Source organism: Dufourea novaeangliae, unplaced genomic scaffold (assembly GCF_001272555.1).
Source record: "Dufourea novaeangliae isolate 0120121106 unplaced genomic scaffold, ASM127255v1 scaffold208, whole genome shotgun sequence".
Classification (NCBI taxonomy): Eukaryota; Metazoa; Arthropoda; class Insecta; order Hymenoptera; family Halictidae; genus Dufourea; species Dufourea novaeangliae.
This window is the reverse complement of record NW_015374114.1, coordinates 1,812,720-1,833,623: the sequence shown is the minus strand read 5'-3', so window position 1 is coordinate 1,833,623 and position 20,904 is coordinate 1,812,720. Positions and strand designations below refer to the sequence as shown.

The following is a 20,904-nucleotide window of genomic DNA, read 5'->3' as shown; positions in this document are numbered from 1 at the left end:
GATTGCTCCAAGAAGCATAAAATCCAACAGGGGCATAAAGATGAGCATCGAGAGGATAGAAAGGGATAAAGGGTGCACACAGGATACACACGGAAGAGGTGTAAACGTTACCGAATTCTAGAGATCTAGCCGGGGCATTTGGGTGGCTAGGAGACTCCGACTTGGTGAAGGAGAGAGGAAGAAGATAAGTTGACGAAAATTCGGTGCGCGTGAAGTAAAACTGTTCACCGCCATAATTGAACCATGGCCTCGGTGGCGGCCTGGCTGCCGTTCGCACGTGCGGCAGCGATCGGTTGGGTGCCGATCGCGACCCATCCGTTGCCGCCGCCGCCGATCCCGAAGGATCGTCGCAAGGCGGACGACGAGAAGCTGCTGATCAACGTGAGCGGTCGTCGTTTCGAGACGTGGCGGAACACCCTCGAGAAGTATCCGGACACTCTGTTGGGCTCGAACGAACGTGAATTCTTCTACGACGAGGAGAGCAAGGAGTACTTCTTCGATCGTGATCCGGACATATTCCGTCACATATTGAACTATTATCGTACCGGGAAGCTACACTATCCGAAGCACGAATGTCTGACCAGCTACGACGAGGAGCTGGCGTTTTTCGGTATACTGCCGGACGTGATCGGCGATTGCTGTTACGAGGATTACCGTGACCGGAAACGGGAGAACGCGGAACGTCTTATGGATGATAAACTTAGCGAGAATGGGGATCAAACGTTGCAACAGCTGCCCGATATCAGGCAGAAGATGTGGCGGGCGTTTCAGAATCCTCATATATCGACCGCCGCGTTGGTGTTCTACTATGTGACCGGTTTCTTCATCGCCGTTAGCGTGCTGGCGAACGTGGTCGAGACCGTGCCGTGCGGTAATCGTCCGGGACGCGCCGGCACGCTTTCATGCGGCGAACGTTACAAGATCGTGTTCTTCTGTTTGGACACCGCGTGCGTGATGATATTCACCGCGGAATATCTGTTGAGGCTGTTCGCAGCACCGAGCCGTTGTAAGTTCGCACGATCCGTGATGTCGATCATCGACGTGGTCGCCATATTGCCGTATTACATCGGTCTCGGTATCACCGACAACGACGACGTGTCCGGCGCGTTCGTCACATTGCGGGTATTTCGTGTGTTCCGGATCTTCAAGTTCTCCAGGCACTCTCAAGGTCTGCGGATTCTCGGTTACACGCTGAAGTCATGCGCCTCGGAGCTCGGTTTTCTCGTTTTCTCGCTGGCGATGGCGATCATCATATTCGCCACCGTGATGTTCTACGCGGAGAAGAACGTCGACGGGACGAACTTCACGTCGATACCCGCTGCATTCTGGTACACCATCGTGACTATGACCACATTGGGGTGAGTTCTTTTCTCGTTCTTCTTCTTTGTTTTCTTTTCGTTACTATTGGGTCGTCCGGAAAGTTCATGGAGTTTCTAGCACAGTGGTTTTATTATATTTTTCCTGGACGAAGGAAAATTCGTTTCATTTCGCGAATGGGTACTATTTTCCAGACGTGAATTACATGTATTTGGTATAGAAGTTATTATTGGTCGTTCCTGTTTTGTTTTCTGTGTGAAATACCGACGAAATGTATAAACAACTGTAAACTCCATTTTCATTACGTTCTGTCAAAGTTGTACGAAAAAGACACTACTTCAGCTGGAAGATTTTATGACATCTATCAAATTACATAGCCTTTGCCTTATCTGATAATTATTCTTTTACATCACTAGAATATTCTCTGTCAAGAGAGAACGTCGAAAACAACCAATTCATCTTCTCTTTCAAGATTTTTGGATTTGTTCTAAAACTACCTGTATATTGTCACACGTTGATAGGAGATATCTCACCTTAAAAATAATTGCTTTTTAGCCAAACATATCTACATCGTGAAACGGTGGTAGGTTTCGTGCGAGTAGATTACAACTGTCGTACAATCACAGCAGAATTCAAAGGTTGATCAGCAGAAACGAATGTCCGTTTAATTCCAATTTTTGTCGACCAACTTGGAAGGCAGCGATTGAATTATGGAAATCGGTATTCTTTGTTTACGGATTGTAACCCACAAGAGAATTCTAATTGACTTTGTTTCTTGCATAAATTAAGCAAAGATAAGGGCTCAGGGAGGGTAGCGAGTCCTTTATCCTCATTACTTTGTGAAGAGGTAACAGGCACAAAGCTTCGAGTACCACGTCGAAACATTCAACTTTCCGGCGAAGCAAAGTGCGCCGATCGCAGAATTGGCTTACTTCTACGCACAGAGCAGAGAATTTAATGATCCAGGGACACTCCGTGTATTAATAATTAGATTGTGGATTTTACGCGTTTACAGTACTTACACCATTGTATCCCAAGAAAGCAAAGCTCCTAATGAAGGTTTGCCATATCCTCGATAGACAATGTAAGTTTTCTCTTTCCTTGAGTCGCTATACTCGAAACACAAATATCCGTTGTGCCTTAACAATACTTGTGTCAAGCTCACATGGTGGATAGAAAAAGTATTTACACGCAAGAGTTTCGTAAACAAATGTATGTATTAAAAGGAAAAAAGTACATACTAATAGGTAGAATGATATTATTTGTACAATCTAATCTATAAAATAATTTCTGACAATCGGATGTGTGTAACAAGACAGTTCTAAGACTAAACTAAGAAAACTGAGTTTAAAGTTTACGATGTTTAATATTATAGAAGCAGGAAAGTAGAGAAATAACTAAGCACACTATAGTATCATCTACTAAATAGCTATTTATTACGGTATTTAACAAAATTTTATTATTAATACAAATTTCTAATAGTTTTCAGTATTTAGAGATACAACTATTAAGAAAAAAAGAAACTTTCAAATTTTCGGAGTTAGGACTGAAAGGAATAGTTGTTATTTTCCAGTTTGAATTTTCTTTATATTATAGTGTACCAATTTGTATTCGTTGTACCAATGAGACGTAAATTGATTCACGAACTTTGTTTGAAAAATGCAGTTAGCATAGTTAAGAACTCGGGCGATGAGTTATAAAATAATTAGTACATCCAAATGTGAATCGGGTAAACACAGTCCCTCTCGAGATCCACGACACTCGAACGTATCCAGACAGTTTCGCAAATAGTTAATTGGCTTGGCGTAAACCGCTAGAAGCTGCGACAAGCACTGGTCGTATTTTTAACAGAGGTCGTTGTCGACCTTTTTTACCACCGAAGGACCTCGCTGACTTTCTTTAAATATCCACCGCGACAGAGAGAAGCAACAACCCCCGGGAAAGCACCATCGAGACGACGATTTCTTGCATTTACCGCTTTCATCTCGTCGTTTTATCGCGGAGGCCTCCTCTCTTTTCCGCGAATTAAACCAACCGATCCCTCCGTATCCTCGCTGAACGTCCAACGAGAACGCTTCTGTTTGCTTTTAGTTTCTGAAGACCGCTTGGCCGCTGCGTCGACGAAAATTTCTGTCTCTCTGCAAACCTCATTCTTTCATTCCTTCTCCAGCCTTTCACGAGGACGGAGTCTCCGCTTTCTGCAGGCAGATCCTCGCAATAAGGCACCCCGAAACGTTTATTCCGTCTTTAGAGATATTTCGCAATGACGACTGTGTAGCGTTAACGGCTAATAACCAGGGAATTATTTATACAGACCGTGCTTTATATTCTGGGATAATATACAATCTTATCCTGTGGGTGCTCAAATTATCAGAGCTACTTGTATAGATTGACGATTTTACGATTTCATCTGGGTTTTTGTTCTTTATAATTACACGAACTAAGTTTAATTTCTTTTCTGGATTTTTAGTGCAGAATTGTTTGGTAAAAATTATCCACTAGGTAATAGAGTAATAATCCAAGTAAAAAGATTATTCTGCGAAACCTATTTTTTTTAACTTTTAAATGATTTGGGAATGGAAGGATTAATGCCGACAGGAGGCTGACTCGATATGACGGATTCAGCGTCAGTTTCGTTGCGTGAAAGCGATCGTCTAGGCCGGTGGTCGCCGCGGGAGGGCTCGCCTATCCCCCGTTTCCGGCCCACGGAAGCGACCTGTACAGCCCCTCCTATTTCTGCTCCGGTGAAATCTGTGTCAATGGTATTTTCGTTTCGTTTTCGCCGCGGACAGCTGACAATCAGCGTGATCACGCAGCCGGTGGTCGCGTCTCGTCTCGCACAGCGCGAGCTATTCGCCAAGCTTGCGACTTTAAGATCGCACAAAAACAGCCGACGAATTCGAGTGTTCCTTCGCAACTTTGATCCCCCCATCATTGCGTTTTCAGGTCATTTTCTACCGTCGTGCGACGTTTTCTTCATTTTTGTGTTCGGAACGATCGCGAGTGTAGCCTGATCCAATGAACGAAAATATTGTGGTCCGTGCGTGTGATGTTTTTACTCCGGGAAGTGGCTGTTTTGGGGAAAGTTTGTGGATTTTCCGGTTGGAAAAATCATCCAATGGAAATTTCAGAATTTCCATTCGGCCACACAGTTCCAATAGTAAACAAAAATTAGCCCGTGCAACGTTACAACGTCCACCGTGTTTATACGCTTGTGGCCAGTGGCAAAATGACGAACTCTACAGTGTTTTCCTCGTTCATACGCTCACGGAAAAGTCAAACGAGAGACAGTAGCGAGTTGTCACGAACGATTTCCTGGTTAAAATATTCCCGATAAAGGAATCCGATGGAATAACGTTCTGTCGTGAAGTGAAATGATAGAGCAAAACCATTGGATTCGGAACCAATCGTGATCCATCAATTTCCCCTTCTCTAATATGTATCATTTTATCTCAAATATCACATGCAGAATATATAGTACATAATAATATATGAATATCACTTAATAACAACGAAGTTTCAACCCTTCTGACTGCGATAGTTTACGCGTTTCGATGAATTCCTGTTGGTTTAACGTTCAGTTTAGTTAACAGGACACAGGTTCCCCCGTTCTTTACCCACGTTAACCTCTTCAATTTTATCATTGATTCAGCACAATCTCTTTATCTAATATTCTTCCCTTATCCTTCAACGAACGTATAGGGAGATGTTTAAAAGCTCCAGTTCGTGGCGGAACGGTCGATTGCGACTGCACCGGGGGGATTTAATTAGGGAACAGGTGACAATGTTTCGTTGATTGGAGTAACTTTCCTGGACGACTCGGCTGGACACACGGATCGGCGAACGTATAAGGTTCATTAAAGGATAATGACGGCCCATTATTACGCGGTTCGCGATCCCTCCTCTTCTATCCCCTCTGGACAAATGTGTCTCGTCGATGGAATTATAATAGGCGACGTTTCCACGTTTTCGCCGTTAATTATCGCGATTTAGCTCTCCCAGTTCTGTCTCGGTCGGTCGGATTTTCGCTGTTTCTGTTTTCCTCACCCCTCCCAAGCCTTTGATAATTTTAATCGCGCTCCATTAAATTGTTTCGACCGTGGAAACATATAACACTTCGGTCGACGGTGAATTTATCAGAACTCTGGGCGTGATCACTCTCGATCCTCCTGTTATACCGTTATATCGATTCTTGTTTCTGGTCGTCAATTTTGGTCGCTACTTGTTCGAATGAAAATTAATCCGATCGATTTTCGTTTCGACTGCTATTGCCAAGATTTTGTTTGGTAATTCGACGGAAAAACATTTGTTTATCATTTCGCGCCTTTTCTTTTTTTCTTTTTTTTTTTCTTTTCATGGAACAGATGGGAGCAGCCGGAAAATCCTTCTGGAATACGGATAAATACTGAATAAACATTTGAATTGGTGGGGGAAGATATGTACATAAATGACAACAAAATGCGGAAATGTAGCCAATCCCTGTGGAATTTCAAACAAACGTTCAACTTGTTACATTTCAGTGTTCGTCTTTTTTTTAGCTGAAATAATGTAACTTGGAATAAGATGATTATGACTTGGACTAACTCCAGATTTTGAATTTATTTTGCAAACTTCAGTGCCAGTGCACTAATTGATCGGTGTTTAACTCTCTGTATTTAAAATAAATTTCCTTGATAGTTTTCGGCGTCGTTAATCGCTTTAGCAGATGAACGGCTCATTTTACGGTATTACAATCTTTAGAAAAAAAAGGTAAGAGTTTTCGTTGCTAGACGAACATTTCTAAAACAATTATATAAATAGTAAGAAAAATATTTTATACATATCGGGGTAAGAATGAATCGATGGTATTAAAAAAAAAATCATTCTCCAAAGTTACGTATACGATGCCTTTCTAAAATCTGTTAAATTATTCATAACATTTTCCAAACAGAGCTGGCCATAGTCTACCGATCCTAATTAAAGAATTATTATTTATCAGGTGTATGCTCGGGGCAAACGGTGAAGTGCATACACATTAGTCAGAGTCAGGGATTCGCTGTCGTTCGAACGGTTACGAGGGGATGATAGTGGGCCACCGCAAACAGTCTGTGGGGTTGAAGGGGGAGGTTGTTTGCTCGCAGGGGGACGATAACGTCGTCGGTTTTTCCTGCGTCAGCACCGGCGCGCCAGGCCTTTCCAGCTTGCGTGTCCAGGCTAGTCCAGGTCGGTTCCTTCAAACTTGAACGAGCAGGATCAACAGGTGCCTCGAGGATTTCTCTAGCAGCGTTCTAACGCGATACTTTCCCGAACCTATTCCGAAAGGTAGATAAACAGGCGTCGCCCTCGATGCCCCCCACCCACCCGTGTCCGACGTATTAACGATAGAGAGGATCGGTTGGCTGCCAGGAAGACCCATCGATCCGCGAGTTCTGTGTACCTACGTCAAGTGCACATTCCGCTACGAGAACGATTTTCGATCGGTTGACGTTGTTTTTGGGCCACCAATTGTGTGCCCATATCGCTGAGCAAACTCGAGTCAGCGGTATAATAATTATCACTTGTGCGGAATGTTTGCAATCATTTGCAGATTATCGATAAAATTTGTATCGTGTTACGAATTTTTTTACCGATTCAATTTACCTCGAAACAATTGATTCTTAGTTTTCATAAATGTGTATACTTTTAATGTTAATTTTATTTTGAGTGTTCTATGCCTTGGTACTTTTAATAATTGTATAATGTAAGAGTTGTTCTATGGGTGGGCAATTTTTTGCCAACTAAAAGATCACAAAATTATGCCATCCATACTGTATTTAACTAACTTTGGTATACAACATTGTTTCGCTGTATAGTGTAGACGCAGCTTTACGATGAGGATATCTCTGTAGGTGCATGAACTTTCCCAGTAGTCGTTCCATTTTTGTCGATTATTCATGGCTTTTTCCCTCTCGAATCCGCTACGTATTTTCCCTGGTGCGGACGCGAAAAAGCGTAAAACGCGTTTCGAAATTATGCGACCAGCCGGACCCGCGGTTACTCGTGCAACTGCATCGCGGTGCATTGTCGCGAGTGCATCGTTGCACGCGTGGACGCGATTCAGCGCGTATCGCGTTCGCTCGTCGAAAAATTTCAGCAATTTTCGGAGGGCCACGAAGAATGCTGCTGATGGTCGTTAAAAAAAAAGGAAACAATATCCACTGTGCGAAGAGAGGCTTGGTGTTTCACCTGGTCGCGGGAGTTCCTCGTATGTTTTCGCGGGATTGATGAATATTAACGGGGAACTTGTTGACAGGTTAATTCGGCTGGATTTATGATTTTTAAATTCGGGAATTCGAGAGGGTGTCGGCGAAAAATGGACTGCCGCACTGTTTCGATGAATTTTCGTTTCGAGCGGTTGGATTTCGAGAATGCTCGTACGAGGGAATTTTATGCGTTCAGGATTCTTTATTCGGGTTTGGTGTACCGAGAGAATTTTCTGTTATTAAGAGTTATTTATGAAGTTGGTAATAACAGTATATAATATGCAGTAGAATAATCGTTTTGTGTTCCGATGATAAATGGTATCTCGTATGGCTCGGCGTTTCCGATAATCGACAATTCGGATAATCGGCATTCCACTGTATCGTCGAACCTCGCCCTATAGTGATTTCCATTACAGTACATTTTTCATCTTATACACGTAAATTCTATAATAATCGCAATTAACCTTTTAACGTCCAGACCCTAAAATCGTTACTTCAAAATTATGAGACTTACAATATAGGTACATATGTTATACGTGTATCTTATTATTTTGAAGTCGAAGATATCGATATTAAGCCAACCTATTTATTTATATATTTTTTAAGGAATACTTGAATTTCGCTTGTGACAAAAGTTAAATATTAACCGGTGACACGATTTAACGCACTTATAAAATGAGTGTTGCAACATTAGGAGTTAAAGGGGTAAGATACAGGTGTTACGTCGACAGCCGTGCGAGTTTCACAGTTTTGAACCGACCTTACGATGAGAAGAACGATGCTTAGCCGTATCAAGTTCTCATAGTGAAACAGTCCATTATGCATTTTTACCACTGGCGATTCGGCGATGGAACTTTCCAAACTTTTCTCGAAGTTTCGCCGCGAAAGAAATTTGACTGAGCATCACGGGCATCGAGCGAATCGGAAATTTAGGAGAGAGATATTCCACGACTTTAAGAATCGTGGAATTCGAGAGCTTGATTCACTCGAAATATTCTTAATTTTCCGTCGTGGAAAATTTATCGACGCCCACGTCGTTCCTGGTATTCGTGAAACGGAGCAAGCCTGAGATCCGATGCATCGATAACTTTAATTTTCTCCCCACCCGGCGACGTTGTTTGTCCGCGCACGGGGATGGTATCTCGTGTTTTGCATTTTTATTGCCCGCGAGGAGGCGGATGGGATGTGTTGTTTCGGAAAAGTTCGCGCCGCGGATCGTTTAGAGATTCGCGAGGCAATCGTCTCGGTCTCGTAAAGAATGAAACGAACGAACGAAAATACCACGGGTTTGAGTCTCTTCGACCTCGGCCACGAATATACAGTGGATAAAAAAGAAAAAAAGGATGCTCGTTGCTCGGTTCTCTTAGGAAAAACACGTTCTACCGCGTATGTAAACTACACAATGGTGTAAGAGATTATATCTGAACGTTCAGCGTTAGGTTAATGGAAAACGAATGATCGATCGATATTTATGTCTGTAGCGTTGTAACTCTTGATAGTTTGTACAAACAAATCAAAATGCTGCTCGCCTCAGTTCATTTTAATTCTACGTACCAAAATCTTTATCAGTCCTATGAAAACAATTGCCCAAGTTCTACGGATTTTGTACTTATAGTAGAGACAACTGGTACCCTTAACATGTTAATGCCCATTTCTTTTTCATTGATCTATTCGAAGATTAGAGATTGCACTTTGCGTGATACTACTTTGAATCAGCCTATAACAATTCATTTTATAAGTCGACGAACGGTTTTAGGTCACACGACTTAATAGAACGTTTCTATTCATTCTGAAGTACTCAGCATACGTGGACATCTTGTGAAGGTACTCTTGAATCGTCCTGTAGAATTTCGATTACAATATCGATTAAAAGTGTCTCAGGAAACCAGTAGGTTTAAGTCCACGGATTGCAAGAATACTTGTTTATTAGGACTTCATTTGTGGAACTATTTTTTAATCATCCTGTACTTTTAAGCTCGACTATAGTTCCCGGTGACTTTAGGTCGCCGCGAGTGGATTCAATCAGGGGTTCGTCTATCGGCCAATCTCTTCCATCGATAGTCTCCCATCGCAGAAACCTCTTTAAATCGTCGGGATGTCTCGCTTTACGACGCTTCGGAATGTATGCATGGAAATCGTAAACGACGGGAATCGTCGATTCCCTCGGCTGGAACGTAATTTCCTTTTAAATAAAAAAAAAAGAGAGTCTGAACGCTGAATCATTTCCCCCCGTTGGCGATGAGAGAACGCCGGAACCAACCGGGCCGCCGCGCCTCGGTGAAATAATTTCGAAAGTTGTGCCTCTCCGCCGCAGAAAAATCTCTATATCATTTTTTTTTAAATCGATGGAAATGAATTTCACCGGCAAATATTTGCAGCGGAAAGTTCGCCCCGAAATTGGGTTGGTTTCCTGTTTCGAAACTTTCTCGATGCGGAGAAGCGGAAACGGTTTAATTCGATTACAAATTTTCCGTGAATTTCGGTAATATGGTAGAAAAAAGGTGAATGGTCTAAAGAGAACAATAATGCATGGAACAAATCCTCCACGGTTAATACTAAATTGATGCGAATTTCTTGTAAGATCAAAAGAAACCTACGCCACGTTGAAACCTTTACGTGTTCTCCGAGAGAAGATTACTCTTTCGAATAATATCACATTTTGGTGGAGACAATGGAAAATCGCCATCGGCGGTCGCCATCTTTAAACTTTCACATCGGAAGATTTTAGCCTCTGTTTCCTTCCGAGAATATAACCTACCGATCCGAGAATTCTCGCTCTAACGGACTGTAGACTGCCGGGTTCTGGATTTTCGCGGGTGGATTCCTTGCTACGAATCGAATATTCATCTCCGCCCACGCTGGATCATGGGCGCAGCAGTAGCTAGCGAGTGGCATGGTTAGGAAGATGACTAGGCACGTCGATATGCTCCTGGCTGAAATCTGGCCGCCTGCCCCCGTCGAATTCTCTCGCTTCGAGTCTCGAACAGATCGATGAAAACGATTCGAAACCGTCCCGCTGGGAAAATTCTAACTGATCGTTCGTCTTTTTCGGGAGGATCGGGATCCACTCTTTGTGGTGGTAGTCGATAATACAGGATAATTCGATAGAATAGGAAGAATGCCATTATGCTATAGGTTTTTGAATTCGTCCTTTTATTGGCAACAGGCTTTTATTGGCATTAGGATCGGAATCGAAGGGTGACGAAAATATAGAGATAAAGGGACAGCAGAATAGACGAAGGAGGTGGAGGCGAGCAGCAACTAAAACGGGGCGAAACGCTCGGCAAACACTCGTTGGGTCGGTTCTCGAGGTTCGACTGGCGCCGCGCCAAAATAACCACGCAAACACGGAATACATTTCGCTCAGGTGTGCGCCTCCCGTAAAACTGTAAAACCAAGTAGCCCGCAGATACCCTTTCAATCCTTTGATACGCGTCGCATTGTGAAACGTACCCGTCGCGCAGTGGTCGATTCAACTAAAAAACGGGACATTAAATTGAAAATTATTGACTAATTTGATTTATTAGTGACTAATACGTATAATTGACAAACCTTTTTTCTACTGGATCTTATTTTTAACTGAAAAAATTGAAATAACTGGAAATATCTCTTTTTCCATTGGTTTTTAGATTGGTCTTAGCCTGGTCTTCTTAGTTTTTTTTTTGTATCAACGTTGTTGTTCGATTTTTTTCGTTGGATCGATCTACGCAGCGAACAGCCCCAAGAAAAACTGATATTTCGATCGTGGAAATGTCAGGCTGGACAGCGATTGGAGGCGCACTAGAGCTGAGACGAGATCGATTCTGAAGTTATTGAAAGCTTTATACGTGTTTTCCTTCGAAACACTTGATAAGAAATCACTGGGATTCCGAGACTCGCGTGATCGAAGGACAAACCTGGATTGTTGTTTTATGGAGTCCACCGTGATGGAAAATGGAACGATAGATTGGTACTACTTTCGCGGAAATGGTTGATTCCTTGCAAAACTGTGCTCGAAAAAAGAGATCGTAGTGTGGAAGAAAAATGGATGTTCTATGAATGTCTCGTAATAGCCCTGGTCTTTATTACTGTTCACGGATGATCTTTATGAATCTGGAGAACGGTGAAACTTACGTATCGTTAAGTGCACGCGAGTTTTACGGCCGTGAATAATAAACCAGAGTATTTTGATTGTACCCACTGTTCTCTTGATCTTTGATCAAGATTTTTGTTACAAGAATGGCTATTAACACGTTCGCCCAGCGTCACGCCCTCGTCACGTATTCGTGACGCTGCGATTTTCGTGACAGAGCTGCATTACGTAAAGTGGCGTGCAAAAGCATCGGGCCACGATATCATTGTAATAAGAAACCCCCTAAATATTAAGCTGCTCGAGGAATTTCTTACTGTACATAAGTATCCTCAAATTAATCTATATGAATTTTTCTGTATCGCGACACAATACTTTTGCACGCCATTACCGTCACTGGAGCCGGCTAAAGGAATATGTATTTTTCTACCAGTTCCATAAATGAACCTTCATTAAAATTCTATATCTGGACCCTTTACAACTTTAGAGGAGAGCAAATCAAAGGCGCAAAAATCTTGTAATTTCGAAACTGTGTTCGGTAAGAAATTTAACGAGGAAGATTCCAGACAGATTCCCATAAACAACTACACGGTCCTATTACAGTAAAAAAAAACCCGCGAATAATTGAGCACGTCGACCCCGTACATGAATTTCGGTATTCAGAAGACGAACGACCATTTATTTCCCATCAGCCCGATGCCAGAAATCGTTAATCTTCGTGACGCGCAGGGGGATAAATAAGAAGAAGAATTTTCATATTATTTCCTTGGGGTGGAACGCTGCTCGAACGTATTTCTATGGGGCGTTTAGACGAAACCGTGGGTTAGGAGAAAAAACATGGCCGACCTTTCTCGATTAATCACGGTTCGCGTATATGCGGGCAAGCTTAACGATACGTCTTGGTTCGAAGAAACTCGTTGCTTCAACCCCTCCCACCGGTGTGCCACGTAGCATAAACTCCGAATCAATCTCCTTGGCCCGGAGAAAAACGTGGAAAAGTGGACGGGGACAAGAAACGTGTTCCGTGGGCAGGGTAAGAAAAATCCTCTTGGGAGCTTTGAAATTAAGGGGGTCGCGAAGAGAGAGAGAGAGAGAGAGAGAGTGAAGAAAGATCACTTTTTCTTCTAGTTAATGCCCTCTCGACCCAAGGTTTTTAGCCGTTCCGATCATCCTGGAATATCTATCGTGGCCGGTTTCTATCCTGCTGCCACGAGTAGCTCGCGAGATTGGCCACGGTGCTTTTATTCGATGGGTTTTTGAAGGAATGGCCGAGGGAGGGGGATGGGCGAGGAATCACCGTGCGTAAAGTCTCATTTATCCGCAGTATAGCGGGAAACGCGCGGTCATTACGCTCGTTTGCTCGGAAAGCTTTTACCATCACGCTCGTTGAATATCCACCTCTCGTTGGTGGTAAATACGTGGAGGAATGAGCGCGAAACCTCGGTCAATGAAATGCACGGGGTGGTAGATCTGGATAGAAGATGATGCTGCGTGTAAAAATCAATCAAACGTGTAGAATATAATTTCTTCAAGGCTTGGTTATTGAAAAAATCGAGTTTGAAACGTTAATCTGAAACGCGTGTGTTTGTGTCGACAGAACGTAGCAGCTGCACGATCTATCACAATCAATTTTTACACAGGGTGCGGCCAAAAGTACGATACAAGCGGATAGGAGGTGATTTCTTGTCTAAAAACCAATCAAAAGTGTAGAATATTATTTTTGTCAATCGAAACTTGGTTATCGGAAAAATCGAGTCTGAAACGTACTTCTGAAATGCGTGTATTCGTGCTGACGGCAAGTGGAAACAGAACGGTAGTGAATTATACGCGCTAGTCGAGTCGATTGCACGTGTATCCAGTAGATTTTGGAATTCGATTATCTAGAAACGAAGTATTCCAGTTATTCAGGGGTATCGCCATTGTCATTCCGTCAATTTCCTTGACAAATTCATTTGGCACCAAACAGCTATATTAATTACAAAGACTTTATCCCTCCTCTCAAAAAGAAAATTCCTTTCCACTCTGTCCGTGCCATCGCGAATTCTTAAATCCTTTCAACTCGTCTATATCAATATTCATTACTGGTTCCTCGTTCGCAGACTTTCAAACGCTCGTTAACTCGCGTCTATTCGTTGGAAAGTCGAGATACCGTAATACGGGGACTCGATGGTCCGGTGACATTGTTCGGTCGATAATGATCGTTAAAATTGCACATCACGCTCGCGGATAAAACGGAGATTACGCGAGTTATTTTCTGGTCTCGCGGATGGGCCTTCTAGCCTACCTCGTGAGAGGCTTTATCTGCGCGCCGCGATAATAGAGATTGTCGGATAGGATATTGCGCGCGCGGTTCCGTAAATGTTCGGAGCCTCCGAACGATCCTTTTCGACGGAGCGAGATATCGGGGCTACGGGGGTACTATGGCCCTTCTTCGACCGGCCGTTATGACGTCCGTTCCTCCACGGGGGGAGGTGGGGTAATTAGGTTTTAAGAGTTTGAATTACTATTTTTATGAATAGTGCATTGATTTCCCGGTAGATCCATTCGATTCGGTGTGACAGATATTCGTTTTATTGATAAAAGGGCGATGATTGGCGAGAATATATCTAAATCTTTCAGGATACAACACTAAGGAGTTGTATGCTATTCTATTGTTATGCTATTATTATTTCTAGTATTTTATAAGTACAGTTTGTATTACGATCTTTTTACGTACACGTACACCTTTCTGTTAATTTCAAACACTGTGTGCACATATTTGTTGCCTCTCAGTAAGTGTATCTACAGGCGTGTCATGCACATAACTTTTGATACATCCGGGTAATGGGTGATTCTAGGTGAAAATTAATCTTAAACACGTGCAATGAACAGACGCGCTAGCCAAGCCAATTGCACGCGTATGCAGCAGATCTTCAAATTCGGTTATCTCGAAAACGAAGTGTTCAAATGCAAAAACTCTATTCTATATTTTCGACTTATTTTTTCCACGTAGAATCACCCCCTACTCGCTTGTACGACCACTATGTATAAACACCTGTATAGGAACTTGAAATACTAAATAATACGATATAATTATAACTGTGCACAAATCGAAAGGTACGATTCATTAACAGCTGAAAATTGCACCGTTTAATCGTACCAAGCACGAGAAGCATTTATTGGCTTCGGTCACCGATCGAGGGAGGGGCGGGAGGGGACGAAATTTCCCCGTGCGCGCCGTTCTAATAATTTGCAACCCTCGCGTCGTTTATATCGGATTACGCGACTAACGCCGGCGAGCTTCCCCGTATCAGGGATCGCGATTAGCTACATGAATTTCGCCATTTTCGATCGAACGGAATCGGGCGCCGCCGCGGCGTGAAAACGTTGGTGCGCTGCGCTTGTCGAGGGCATAAAAGGGGCGCAAAATGGGGCGCGAAGGGGGTGCGTGCACGTCGATGGACGCATAACGAACGGAGCAACGAGGACGAAACGCTGCGAGAGATAACGTCGAGCGAGAGGTAATTTGCACGGACGGCCTCATTAACCCCCTCGGTTCGTGACTCTTTTCTTGAAGAGCGACTCTTTCAACGGTTGAAATTTTCCGCAGGCACGGGTGGCACTTTTCGGTATCGAATAACGTGACACATTTTCCGCAGGTGCCTATTGTTCCTGGGCCTTTGAATGAGATATGTTTTTTTTTCGGATCTTCGGGAAACAGGGTTTCCATTGTACGGCGCGCGACAATCATGGGGGAACCAGACGATGCAGCGTGCGCGCACAATAAGCTTTGGATGGAAACGAGGCGACCCGGGCGCCTGTTCTCTCGTGAGATGCCTGAATCCGATTGGTGGGATCTCGTTGACACATACACAACACGGACCCTTTGATCTCCTTGGAACCGAAAATTTTCTTGTTTAGAAAACTGTGTTGCAGGCTTAAATGTGATTGACTCGTAATTTTCCGTCACGGTGAAATCTAAATGATTAGACGAGCTATAGAAACTCCGCCCCCTTTTCCATTTTCACCGTCTCCACGAGATGTTCTGTCGAATTTTAAAAGCCGCGTTGTTGTACCTGTTTTAATTAGAATAATTGACGGTGCTCGGGGATGCTCGGCCCGGAAGCACCACCATGTATTTTCGGTAGATACAAAAGAGGGGAGAGGAGCGCGCGCGTGTTTGATAACCCGGGGGACCGGCCGAGGGTCTAAGCCAGCCGGCATTAATCTTGGTAATAGGCCACGGACACAGGTGAAACGTCAAACTCTCGAGCGGTCCTGGGAGCATTAAAAAAAGAAAAGAAAGTAGCCCGAAATTTCGGCTTCGTGAACTCGAATATCAGCGATAAGGATCGAGGAGGCCGAAAAAAACGTTAGTTGGAGAGGATTATTCGGATGAGGTTGATTACGGATGGGAAAGGGCGGGGGGGGGGGGGGGGGGGGGGGGGGGGGCAGGGGAGAGAGATGACCATTATCACAATTGTAACGGATAGAAATGAAAGTAATGGAAAACGCGTTTCACGGTTGAGCGTTAGTCTGGTGAATAAATTTCGTAACGTTCGTCTAATAGAGTGCGAGGTACCTCGTTACGAGTCTCCTGTGATTCTACAGCCTTAATTCTTTGCGAGATCGTGAATTACCAGAGAGGCTTGTAACCCTTTGCACTCCACTGACGGCATCGTAAAATGCAAGTGTGTAATTCATTACAATGCAAACTGAACACTAAGGAATAAAATTAAAATTTTGTAAATCTTACATATCATTATTAGGAAAGCAACACTTTTATATTTTAGAATGGATACAATGAAGGTATCCTTAGGTTTTTAGTCATCTATAATAAAATTGTCTTTAATGTTAGCCTGTAAACATATTCTTTGATATCGATCGATATCACCTGGAAAACAAGGTCGAACAGAGCACCCACACCTATCTTTTCGACCGTTCGATGTTATTTCCACGTGTCCTCCGATAAGCGCTCGATGTTATCGTCGTCGATGTTTTTCCAGGCGTGAAGGATGGCGGCTGAAGCTTCGATATCGCCAGCGATTAGTTTACGGTCTCGAGCGTGCGGATAGTGTTTTATTATAATTATTCCACCGTGGAACGACGACGTCGCGGGGTTTATAATGGAACTTTCATTGGCCATCGATTTCCTGTCGGTCCGCGTGCAGGGACTCGTCGTTCTTACCGAGAGGAACGATAAAAATATACCGCCACCACCTTGGGGACGGCTCGACCATCGTTCTCCACTCCCTGTTCCCGGTTACGACATACATTCGTGCCGCGGTGGACAGGATAACAGGCCCGGAATACGTTATTTTTGGTTACTTTTCGTTAACGGGAGGCTCTTATCCCCCTCGTGTTTCATTTTCTTCTGGGAATAGTCCCGAAGAACCGAACGATCGAATCTGATTGATGCGTTGGGTGTCAGGTACATGTCTGACTAACGTAGATCACTTCCGTTTTTATGCCGACGAGAGCTTATATAAGTCGTGATTCGACTCCGGAAGTTTATTCAAAATTTCAGATACCAATATTTAAAAATTATAATGGAATAGAATTTTAATTCTGTACTGAATGCTTTGCTGCATTAACACTGTGAGACGTACATAATATTAAACGTTATGAAAAATCTTTATTGTATTGCATTTTCCAAGTTAAGGGACACGCTGTAAATGCACTAACATCTGTAGTCCAGTCATGATTTATTTACAGTAGATTCTTAATCCTCAATAGCCAATCTGTTCTTCGTGACATTTTGTTGAATATAACAGGCAACAAGAACTATTTCTAGACAAATTTGATTGAAGATCACATCTTGATATTTGAAATTAAGTAAAATTTCTACAAGACTATTAAGGTATTAGGTTACTAAGAATATTTTCTTGTACACTTACGATTGAAAATTTTTACCAAAGGTTCCTGCTGGGTTGTATTAACGTGAAGCTTGCAGTCTGTCGCTCACACTGCGGTGTTTGTTTTGCCAATACGATTGTTGACAGCGACGCCTCATCAAAGTTCATTAAAGTCCCTTGATAGGAGCGTTGAAATATTAAGTATCGTTAACAGTAATCGATGGGCCGACGCGCGCAACAAGCTAATGGATTCTTAATATATCGAGACTGAAAAACGCCGGCTAGATTCCCCTCTCCCTCCCCACCCCACTCGATGCTTAATCCGTCCGCGCTTCGATCGCGGGCGCACCGCCACGCGACTAATCAATGCAACAGGCAGCTATAGTCCCCAATAAAATGCTAATGGAGCCCCTGTCATCGGTGTGTTACAACGCCCCGCGTCGGGAGAAGTCGATTGCCAGGAATCCATCGGCCATTCGAATCATGGAAATTCCGTCCTGAAATCGCGCTTCATCGCTACCTATAACATGCCGGGCGTGAACAATATCAAATGAGCGTACGTTGCAGAATTTCGATCGGTTTACAATCGATTCACTTTTATTGGATCGTCGAAAATAGTACCCCCATTCTCTGGCCCACTCTGTATTTTACAACAGAATTCGAATCTTGCGACCAAGACAGAATAATGCAATTCCATTTTTCTCAACATCTTTTTCGAAATGAAATAAATTGTTTTTAAACGAGGAAGCTGAAGGAGGAATGTTTGAAAAGACGAAAAAGAATATAATTCTTCTACGAGAGGAATTTCGTCTCTTTTAATGCTGGCGAGTAGCCCAAGGATTTTATACATTTGTAATATCTAGCTTGTAAGGTATTTAAACTTTTAATCTGTTCGCGATTCCGACCGATTGCAACTTTGTCAAAATTATATTTATACACCATTTAGTAAACTAATCCTTCTAATTTCATAAAAAAGTATCCTTTCTTTTCCCACATCGATACGTTCCTGAAATACGAAGTAATCACCACGATACTTTCCCCCGTCGCGTTACTCGGAATTTACGTGGGTTCCCACTGGCTAAATAGTATTAGCGCACTAACAAACAAAATACAGCCCGTGAGAGGTGTATCCCGGTTGAATCCCTGGCACGTCGCTCGTTACGGGGCGCAGAGCCTCGGTGATGGCGGGCCAGGATAAAAGCTCAGAGCTTTGCCCGTGTTTACCAGCACGGTGTGCTTTCCAGCTATTGCTTTCCGCGTGAAAGCTCACTTTCCCACTATTTTCCTCAGTCTCTTTGTCTCTCTGTCTCTCTGGGAGATATGGCGGACGAGAGGGATATCCTGGAGATCGGGTCGATGAAAGCCAACCGACCGAATCTTCTTCGATTCGTAACGGGAACTGCTCGTTGCGTCCTCGTGCTTAATTCGCGGCCGTGTTTGATCCTTAATTGAAGAAAACTCCTCAAAGGATCCGTTTCGCTCGAGATTTTCGCCGCAGCGAGCGAATATCCGCGCGCATTCGAGCTTTCTCCGCACCGAGAATCGAGCTAAAGACCGAAGATGGAAATTTTTCGTAGATCGTACTTCGTAGTTGACGAGCAATCGTGCTGGAATGACGGATAAGATATACGGATAATTATGAGATTCGTTGAAACCGAGCGACCAAGGGTTTTATCCTCAAGCAACCCTGTTAACGATTCTCCTTGCCAGGGAACGTAACTCTGGCAGTAAACGTTTAATCAAATTCCAGGGACGGGGCCTTAAAGTGGACTCGCGAATTTGCTCCGTGAGTGGGAAGTTTCGAGCAGGGGGAATAAAACAGGACACTTGTTAGTTACCGTTCGTAACATTAGCGTGAGATGTTTCGTTGCAATTGGTATTACTGTTATTAACGTTTTTATTGTTTGTTGGATATGTAATGCAGTAATCGAGGTACAACAAAATATAAATGTACAATGTATGAGCTAAATTATAATCACTCGACAAGTAAAGCTCGAATTTGATTAAAGTCAGGGAGAGGCAAGGTAGGTGTAGCAGCCTTTTATGAACAAATCTGACTTTGGTAGAGAACATTTTTTAAAATTCCCACGGGAAAGGATTGTACTAGGGTACACGCACCAATGAATGAACACTTGTGAGATTTTGTAATTGAGATAATGAACATTTCTAACCAGTGGCACGAATATTATTTGATAATGAAAAATGGAAAAATCAATATTTAATCATTTGCTTATTTTAACAACTTCTTTTGCTCGTTTTTATATATACTTTTCATTCACTAGCACGTGTTTATTTACCGATGTAGTATGTCTACCCTGCGGGACAGAACGATCTGCGAAAACGCGTGAAAGATAGACGACAGGTAAAGTGAATGGAGTCGAAGATTGATTTCTAATAGTTCAATAGACGAACGTTTTCGTAGCTCGTGATTTCACTGATTTGCCGTGGACACTCGTTCCTTCGAAGCGCACTCAACGTTTTACACGCGCGACTCTCTCGCGGTCGTGGTTTACGATGCGTTTTTACAACCATGCAAATTTCCCGGGTGTAAAACGTGAACTCAAAACGTTAATACCATGCAAATGTACACACTTGGCCGGATTCATCGTTACCATTGTTCCTCGCGCTATACATGCTCGTTATGCGACAATAATTAATGTTTATGAACGATGGAATTGTATTTAATGCGCTGCGAAACTGGGTCCAGAGTGGTGTAAGAAAAAACAAATTACAGGCTCGGCAGTATACAGGGTGAACCATGAATCGTGATCATTAGAGATTACTCTGTTATTAGCAGTCCGATCGAAAATGTTTTTATCGGGTATAGCATGGTTTTAAGAGAGCTTTACCGTAATTATAGCAAGTTTTTTGTCAACTCTTTTTTTTCATGATTTTTTAAGGTCATCCGTTGGAGGATTTCAAGACGAATTTGGTATCATAACATAACATGTGTTTCTTTTTTTTTAATTGATTTTTTGAAAGAAAATTGAAGGTGACCTTGACAAATCATGAAAAAAGGAGTTGACAAAAAATTTGCTATAATCACGTGAAAGGTCTCTTGAAACCATGCTATACCTGATAAAAACATTTTCGAAGCTTACGAGTCTCGCAGTTCGAGGTTCGACGGGGAATCTTGGACTTTGAGAATCGGAGATCCGAGTCACCGTGAACTCGAGGCGCATCCCGTTCAATCTCATTTTACCTCCATCCGGTTTAGGCGCACTCGTTTCGTTTTCTCGAACCTTTCTGGTCTCTCCTTTTTCCGGCTCGTTCGAACCACATCCCGCGAAATACCCGTCGTATTTCTACCGTGATGTCAGGGGGAAATGGTGGACCGTATCTTGACGGGGAAAATGCGTGATATATGCCCTTCGAACCGAGAAACGGAAGGGGCACGCCCTTCGGCGCACTTGTGTTAACCCTGCGAGGTCACGCGAGGACGGGGCCGACTTCGCCCAGGGAA

General features: G+C 43.1%; 1 protein-coding gene across 3 annotated transcripts in view; it reads left to right on the top strand.

Moving 5' to 3' along the window:
- Positions 1–243: 243 nt before the first annotated feature.
- LOC107190959 (potassium voltage-gated channel protein Shal) overlaps positions 244–20,904 on the top strand; it is a 109,187-nt gene continuing 88,526 nt past the window's right edge. For all 3 annotated transcript variants that reach the window (XM_015579876.1, XM_015579874.1, XM_015579875.1), the window contains exon 1: positions 244–1,358. In XM_015579876.1, the coding sequence (XP_015435362.1) occupies positions 244–1,358 (1,115 nt within the window). The remainder of the gene's footprint in view (positions 1,359–20,904) is intronic.